This window comes from Lagopus muta, chromosome 9, assembly GCF_023343835.1.
Source record: "Lagopus muta isolate bLagMut1 chromosome 9, bLagMut1 primary, whole genome shotgun sequence".
NCBI classification, from domain to species: Eukaryota; Metazoa; Chordata; class Aves; order Galliformes; family Phasianidae; genus Lagopus; species Lagopus muta.
The window spans coordinates 14,507,313-14,515,907 of NC_064441.1; the positions used below are offsets into that span (position 1 = coordinate 14,507,313).

At 43.6% G+C, this 8,595-nt stretch overlaps 1 protein-coding gene across 1 annotated transcript; it reads right to left on the reverse strand.

The window, feature by feature from the left end:
- Window positions 1-5,343: 5,343 nt before the first annotated feature.
- Window positions 5,344-8,474, reverse strand: MRPL44 (mitochondrial ribosomal protein L44). The gene is made up of 4 exons (XM_048954523.1): window positions 8,188-8,474; window positions 7,630-8,098; window positions 6,758-6,936; window positions 5,344-6,019 (listed from the first exon to the last, which is right to left on the reverse strand). The coding sequence occupies exons 1-4, from the start codon at window positions 8,457-8,459 to the stop codon at window positions 5,848-5,850; spliced, it is 1,092 nt and encodes a 363-aa protein (XP_048810480.1). The 5' UTR covers window positions 8,460-8,474; the 3' UTR covers window positions 5,344-5,847.
- Between the last annotated feature and the right edge of the window lie 121 nt (window positions 8,475-8,595).

The window sequence follows — 8,595 nt, forward strand, 5'->3', positions numbered from 1 at the left end:
TTTTACAGCAGAAGAAACATATGAACTGACGCAGTCACTTGTCAGAGTAAAGTCATGTTTTGCACTCCCAGCCTTTCCTCGCTGACTGCTGTCCAAACCCACCTGCCAAAGGGTTTAATTCTCTTCATCCTCATTATAAACCAACTGTTGACGAACCTTCGGAGCACCGTCCACAGCCTCAGCTTTGCTCCACCACACCGAGTGCTTTTTGCCTTTGTAAGGAGCACAGACATGCCTGCCTGACCAAAAACATGCTGCAATGACATGACATTTGGTGTAGGAATTAAATATGCAAGAAATATTTCCATTGCAAAGGAAACATAAAGGCAAAACTGTACACTGATATAATGAATGGAAAATTATACTTAAATCACTCAAATCTAAGGCCGTTAGCCCCCTAGTGATGAAAGGGCGATCAGATTATCCAAGTGGTTGTACTGAGCTCATTGTCACAGTTGTTACTTGATGCAGGAGGTCTGCGTAATGGAATGAGCAACCTTCAGATGCAGTTTTGCATCAGGCAACAGTTTTATTTCCGATGGAACTAAAAATCCATTTTGTAAACACATTCACAGTTCCACTATTGAAATTTAAGAGAATAATTATCTTTGGAATAACTATCAATTAGAATTGAAACTGTCATTTTCTCCAGCCGTTTCCTCAGATGTTCTCTGACATTGGGATTATTTCTACAAAATTACTTTGTTACTTGGTAATCCTAAACATCGATATTTGTTCGCAGTAACTTCGGGGATAAAGCCATACCTCCGTTCTTTTTCCAAAATTATCATTAAAATAACCTAATTACTTTCCCAGACCGAACCAGGACTGTTAGACAAGTTATCGCCCCCTGGTGGTGGGCACACTTTCCCCAGTCAATCTTGATGTGTTCTGCGACACTTCTTCAGTCATATGAGCACTTTCTTAATGAAGCAGCGCTGCCTCCGACTCCGCAGCAGACCCTTGTGTAATCTTTTTTTTTATTAATTTTTTTTTCCTTCTCTGTAGTTTTAGATTTAATATAGCAGAGTGATTCTCTACCACTGCGCTTCCTTCAGCCTTGAAGAACACACAACAATTTTCATGTAGCTAGACTTAGTTATTTGATTGGCCAGGCAATATCCCCTGCTTTACAAAGCTGCCATCTCAGTGTGATGGCACAGCTTAATTGATACCATGTGAATGGTGGCATTGTTCTCTGAAAGCAGGCAAGCAAGAGAGAGCAGAATGCTTTGAACACTGCCCAAGGTAGAGCCTTTACACACGGATCTCCCACACTGGTCAGAAGCATTTCCTCTCTGTACAAGGTGGAAAAGTTGCCAGTGGGGTTTTTTCCCCCTCCACCTAACCCGGAGGCTACAGAAAGAGATTGATGTGATTTATTTTTATTGCCTATATAAAGTATATAAAGTCTGAGAACAAGTGAGCACTTGCTGAGGAAAGGCTCCACTTTTAATTTCCATCTCAGAACAGTCAGGTTCTGCAGTTATTTCCAGAAGAAACAGTGGGAGCAAAAGGCTAAACTACTTTCAGTCTGGAGCACCATCTGTTTAGAGAAAGGATCATTAAACTTAGCTATGATGGCGATGGATTACCTTGACGACCTGAGAGGCCCCTCACAGTCATCCCATACCTGTACAGTCAGACACCATACCTGAGCATGAAAATATTAGTTCAGTGATTAAAAAAAAAAAAAGCACAGTCAAAAGTATAATTGCCACGGAATGGTAGAAACCTTACATTTCCTACATTGACGTAGAAAGGGATTATAATGTTTCAAAAGCACCAAAAGGCCCCAAAGCACCCCAGTTTTTATGTGCACTACGCTGAGCTGCGCTGCTGCCTCCCCATGATTTAAGAACCACCGACTGCCCTCAGTGCTCTGATTCTGTCACACAGGTTTGCTGGGTCCCCAGTCCGCACCTGTCCACCACAGCAGCTGCAGGCTGACCAACTGGTGACCGTTTCATTTTCCTAGCTTACCAACCATTTCTTAGGCAAGCCAAAATGGTAAACACACTGAACTGGTGCCATTAGATCAGTGGGATCATTTTGAAAAGATAAAAAGCAAAGTGTCCTTGCACGCTTGTTTCTCTACAATAAAGACATCTCTTAACGTTAAACTTCAAAGCCAAGTGTACCTTAGATGAGCAACCAAATAGTTCTGAGCCTATTTAATGTTTACCACAAAACTTATTAAAGTTAAGGACAGGAAAAAGTAGGGCTCCTCTAACATCTCTGCACTGCATCATCCTCCCTCCCAAGGAAGAATGAGAACACATCTTTTGATGTTTTTATTTCTTTATGGCTTTTTATAGCATCAGAATGCCAGAGCAGCTTATCTAAGTATGCGATTTATTGTAAGAATTAAGAGAGCTTGGTGTAAATTTTTAACTGACAACTTCAAACCCCAAATTAACAGGGAGATACCTGTAAAGTGATTGTATTTTAACGTCCTGCCCTTAAGTTACAGCAACAATTAAAATGCAAGCAATTATTTCTGGACTTTTTTTTTATCTCCAGAAAATAATAGGAAAACTTCAGGTAATTGCAACCAGAGGAAGCTGCAGCTGAAAGCAAGGAGATACACAGAGTGTTCAGTTACATGACCAAACAGCTTGGAACAGCAGCACACACACCTACTGGGGACAGAAACAGAAACAGCTCACGAAGGCACCCTAAGATGTTTTTTCTCCTTTTTGCTTAGCTGGGACCAACACAGTAAGAATGCCCTTAATTTTCTTAAAAGAAAGGCAATTTTACAACATACTCTGGAAAAAAACAGTGGATCTAGGTGATGGAATCATAGCATCACCAAGGTTGGAAAACACCTCTAAGATCATCCAACCATCCACCTATCACCAATATTTCCCACCAAACCATGTTCCTCAGTACAACTAAATGCTTCTTGAACTCCTCCAGCAACAAGAGGAGAGGAGTAGACTAATAATATTATTTACACATTGTGTTTATTTAATATTTCTGGTAAAACTAAGTCTAGATCAATTTCAATAGTAAAACTGATCATTCATTTAGTGGATTAATGAATAGCTTTTTTTGTTTTTCTTTGTTTTGTTAAGTCTACTTACATCTGTCTAAGCATATTTGCTCATACTCATCACTACAAAGAAGGAAATTAAAGAAAACAGAAAAAGCAAGGGGTTAGAAGACAGAACTGTACTCTTGTCAGGATGTAGCTGTTTGTACACACATGGCTATTTTAAATTAGTGCAGAACAACTTCTGTGTTCTGGTTTACTTTCAGTTAATACTAACGATTATGACAAGTATGGTTTGGACAAGTTAAAAGGAAGACAAATGCACTTACAGGAACAAATATCTGCGTCAGATTGAATGTAGCACACAGGAAGATGTAATGGAGGCTGGCTGACATTTGAGATCATGTCAGCCTATTACAAAATTCCATGAATGCCAGAGAACATACCCTTTTCCACTGCTGTTTATGAATATAATCCCAACAGCTATCTGTAAAATGAGTTGTTCAGTGGGTTGCAAGAATGAACTGATTCTTTTCCATCAGTCAGTTACTGATGTGCTGCTTGATATATGCTGCCTTCTGTGAGGAAGGAACAATCACTGGGCCATGTAAATGCACTTGTACTCAATACCCGGGGCAGAACCAATGCAAGCAGCTTACAAAGTACTTACAAAGCAGACCAGAAAACCACCAGGTAATACCACAGCCTCTAGCAGAAGAAAAGCTGCAGGTTTCCCTGCTTAGTTTTGAAGATACTTAATTCTGTAAATCTAACCAATTGTTTAACATCACTGAGTTTGCAATGCATGCTGAGGTGTTAGAAAGTAAAGCAAAGATACCACAAATGCATTTCTGACCATGAGAACCTCGAAAATAGGGCACCTTTACCTACAAAACTCCTTATTTTCCACTCACCCCTTTATTAAAAGAACAAAAAAATCCTTTTTCCATGTCCCCAAAGTATTTTTCCCTTTGAGCATAGACCATTCCGTACGTATACTACACAATACATTGATTTCCCTTACATTAAGCAGTTTCCTTCCAGCATACTAATCAGTAATCCACTTCTCCTAGGATTTATTCTCATATTCCAAACTGTGAGACCACAGTAAGCAGATCTTGAATTTTCTTTTACAGTAAACTGCCAACACACTGCTCTTTTTCTCTCTCTTAAAATACAGCTATTTCAAACAGTAGGTAGATCTAACTTAGAAATTAGAATGTGCAATAAATAAATAAATAAAAATCAGAATTGTCCTTTTAAAATAGGTAAAGGTAAAAGAAATACCTAATCTGAAAACTAAAAATAGCAGAAGTTATTTCAGAGTCAGCTATTATTCCCCTGAAATATAGTGACCTTATTGGCTATGCTTATGTAAGTGACAATAGATTACCTTGATGGAATTTTTAACTTAACAAAAGTAATTTTATGCATTTTTCATGTTTGATGGATGTTTCTGCTCTCCTTTTATATTCAAGCTTTCACCCATTTGGTTTACTATGCCAACATCCAGCCAAAAAGTTTTGTTGCTGTCTAGCCACAGAAGTGTTTTATACATGTCATAACAAACATGAGACGTGCATTAATAGCAATCAGTTGGGTGTTTTTAGTTTGTTTTTAGTTTTCTCTCTTGAAAATACTCATTAATCTGTTTCAGTCAAGTAGAACAAAGCAAGATCTCATTCTCACTCCCAGTGCAGTAGGAAACACCACCTGCACTGCGCCACAGACCTGCTCAGCAGCCACAGTCTCAGGCTGGGGCCATTCACTGCAACACATCCTTCACATAAATGCAAAATAAAACCAGTGCTTACAATGGGGTAAGGTAGAAACACTTCTTCCTTTCACTACTGTCCTGCATTCAGCATCTTCCCTTTCTCCTTTGAGGGCTCAGTCCCAATTTGCAATATAATCTCACTGAAGTTTGGAGGAAACAACTCCAAGATACACAAGGATTGTGTGGCTGCCTCTCCATGTGCCATCCTGATATACAGAGTTCCTATTTAACAGGTACATTACAGAGGTACCCAAGCATAACTCGAGTAATTGAAAGCCTTTAAGACAGCTACAGATAAAACGTACACAGATTTCATGAATCCAATACCTCAGTCACATGACAGCTTCAGACAAATGAATGAGTGGAGAAAAATGAAGGTCCTGGAGCATAAAAGAAAAACAGATCAACCAGCAGTGTTCTCATTTCTTTCAGCACAAGTCCTCATAATCCTTGTTTTCCTCTTTACAGATTTTAACAATAAGAATACTGCCTTGCAGAGAGTATTCCAATAATAGAAACCAATGTGTACAGCAAGAAAAAAAACAACAAAAAAGCTGCATCCAAGCAGTAAAATCTCTAACTGCCATTTACTTTCCTCTTGAATTGGATCACCACCAGCGTCAATACCATTGACATCACATTCTGTTTTCATCAGGTCAAGGACAAATGGATCCAGATGCAACTCACAGACCAACGCTGCATATTAAATTCTACTCATCTTATTAACAATACCCTCAAAACCAGCCCCAAGGAAGCACTCAAGAAACTTTTTTCTATGGATTTTGACACACGCTATTAAGCATCATTAAGAACCATCTCTGGTGATTTATGGAAAAACTTCTCAGCCAAAATACATAAATTCAGGAAGAAAAAAGAACTTTCACTGATTAGGAAAATGCCTGGACATTAAACACTATACAAAAGACTTCATTTATTTTATAACCATATTTAATTTGAAAATTCCAAGAACTTCAGATCAGAAAATCAAACTGAACTTTGCTCTCCTAAAGGTGTCTATGTTCGGCATGGAAGCCATTCATTCTTGAGAGAAACTGGACATAGCTTTTATTATCTAGTTACTGCTGATGGCCTTTTCAGCTGTCCATCCCTCTTTGGGTTTTGAGTAATCCCACGGTCTCCTGTTCTCAGTATACCCATACAGCTTCCGCAGCGCCACGCGGGCAGCTTCTTCCTCTGCAGCAAGTAGTGTTTCCCCAGGCCCTTCAGCTATTATCTTCTTATCACTGGGAAAAAAGCAAACAAAACATTTTCGTCAGAATCCTGAGCACGGTTGTACATCATGGATCAGTACTGCTAAATGTGCTTTCCCCCAGTCTGTCAATATTGAGGGTAATTTCTATATACAGGCAACAGTGCAGACATTTCTGCTGTTTTTTCTTGCAAAGGTGAGCTACTGGATATTCAGCAATAGAAACTCAAATCAGAAAGACAAGCTCTTCCTGGAAGAACACTACTCTGTTCACTGAGACTCCTAACACATCACTGATTGTTCAGTTTCTGTTAGCCCTGTTAAAAACATGCAAATCCTTTACTTTGGTCAGCTTAACCAATCTGTTCTTTTTCTCCAGTAAGAAAGCATTTTAAAAATTCCTCAAAAGGAATCCACCTCCCTTGATGTCTCCTCACCATCTCTAAGCTCTGCATACAGCTGCAGTCCTTCCAGACCTCATCAGTTCTGTGACTGGCAAAGTCCCTATGCTACAGCAACCAGAACATCCTGGCTCTGGTTTCCCTTCTGAGGAAGGGTGTCTGACTCAGACTTCAAAGCTCTTTAGTCCAAGACTGTCTTTGTGCTCTACTCCTGACAATGCTTAAGTGGTTGATTTTACACAGAAGTCACTGCATGTTTTTTTTTTTATGTAATAACTTGACCAAGGATCACAGGAAAAGAAACAAAAGGACCATCTTCTGTCCTCCCCTCTTCCCCAGCTTGAATCCATTTAAATTAATACCATACTAACCAGTACAGCCCAATGAAGTACAGTGGCAGAACTGTGTTGACCCCCAGCTGCCTGGTAATTCTTGGTTCTGGAGCAGAGATATTTCTCTTGGCCAACTCTTCCACCAGCAAGCCCATAGGATTTACGACTTCCCAGATCTCAAACAGGTCTTTTCCAATCAGTTGGGGAATTAAAAAATCCTAAATAGAAAAATAGTTAGAAGTTAAAATCAATGGGAAGGGAAACAACAGCTCTAGCTCCGAGTGCCTGTGAATAAAAATCCAATACGAGTCACTAATGCATCTGACAGCAGGTATCTGGAATGAACGATCAAACCGCCTCTGTGCCATGGCACGGCTAAGCAGGACCAGGAGGCGCTGCTGAGCTCTGCAGGCTGAGCTGCTCAGTGTGCACACCGAGCCAAACTGCTCCCACCTGAAGGAGAGGCACCCGCCTGAGGGCTTCACAGTGCTGCCAGGCAGCTCTGAGCGTAAGGTGAGCACTCAGAAGGGAAACCAAAGCAGCAGACTGGATGTCCGCAGGGTCCTGCCAGAAGCTGAAGGCACCATGCAGTGCCATGCAATTTACACCTATTGTGGCCACTGTCTTGTCTGGCAACTGCTGCTGGCTCTTACACAGACCCCCACCTTGTGTCAGAAATGAGATTTTAGCAGTTAACTTCTCCATTCCAACATTAGCAATAAGTGAAATGGGAGAAAGGCCATTGCACTCCTGAGCCTTTTTGTTTCAGAGAAAGAACCAAACAACTTCTCTGGATCTTTGGTCACTGAGGTGCAGAACTTTTTGCCTTTCTTCCTTTAACTTCGCCCCCCCTCCCCCGACACGACCACTTATTGCTATCGGCAAAAAAGAAACCACAAAGGCCGGCGCACCCTGACGAACAGCCCGGCTCTCTCAGGCCCGCTGCTACCCAGCAGCGCTCCCACCACCGCGAAGAATGTGGCGTGCAGCACGGCCGGCGGCGCGGGGAATTGCGCGCAGAGCGCCAGGTCGGGCAGCGCCAGGTTGCGCGCCACGTGGGACACGAGCTGCCGCCCGGTCAGGAAGGCGACAAGCGCCGCCACCCCTGGGGCGGGCAGGTGGGGGTAGGCGGCCTGGAAGCTGCTTGTCAGGTAGGAGTGCGAAAAGGACATCCCTCGGGCGGAAAGCTCCGCGTTGTCTCGGAGGTTGAGGGCGACGGCGTCTTGGTCTACGCCGAGGTCACGGCGCTTCGCCTCCTCGCTTTTAATGTAACAGGAATTCACGAAGGCGGTTTTGAGGAGATCTAACGAGAAGTTTTCCTGCAGGCGGTGGCCGAACGCCTGGATCTCCGCGTGGTAATCCCAGCCGGGCTGCTCCGAGCTGCGGGCGAGGAAGGAAACGCGGTCAGAACGAGGCGGCTCCGCAAACGCGAGCGTCCTCCGCCCGCCACCCTCCCCTCGTGCTCTCACCGCCGCCGCGGGGCCGCCTGCAGCCGCTGCTGCTCCAGGTAGGCGCGGAGCCACCGCTTCTTCTCGCGGCGCGGCGCGGAGCCCGGAACGAGCCGCCCCGTCCCGGCCGCGGCCAGCAGCCGCCGGGAGACCCGCAGCAACAGCAGCCCGGCTGCCATAGCGGCGGTGGCGGGGCGGAAGGTCCGTGCGCTCACGCGTCCCCCGGGCGGAAACGCTCCGAGTCGGCGCAGAACGGCGCGCTCCGGAAGCGGAGGAGGAAGGGCTTCGTCCATCCGTCCGTCCGCCGCAGCGAGGGAAGGGCTTCGTGAGCGACCCGTGGCGGGCTTCTCTGTTTATAAACAGAGACGTTTTAAAGAGCGAACCCCGAGCTGTTGTTTGGGTTTCATCTGGAAGACAAAGAGCCTTTTT

Excerpts from the sequence above, each read along its gene's own strand:
- MRPL44 (XM_048954523.1), bottom strand. The coding sequence starts at position 8,459 with ATGGACGAAGCCCTTCCTCCTCCGCTTCCGGAGCGCGCCGTTCTGCGC. Across the intron at positions 8,099-8,187 it reads CAGGCGGCCCCGCGGCGGCG|CTCGGAGCAGCCCGGCTGGG; the intron begins GTGAGAGCACGA and ends CCTCGCCCGCAG. Across the intron at positions 6,937-7,629 it reads GAGCCGGGCTGTTCGTCAGG|GATTTTTTAATTCCCCAACT; the intron begins GTGCGCCGGCCT and ends TTTTCTATTTAG.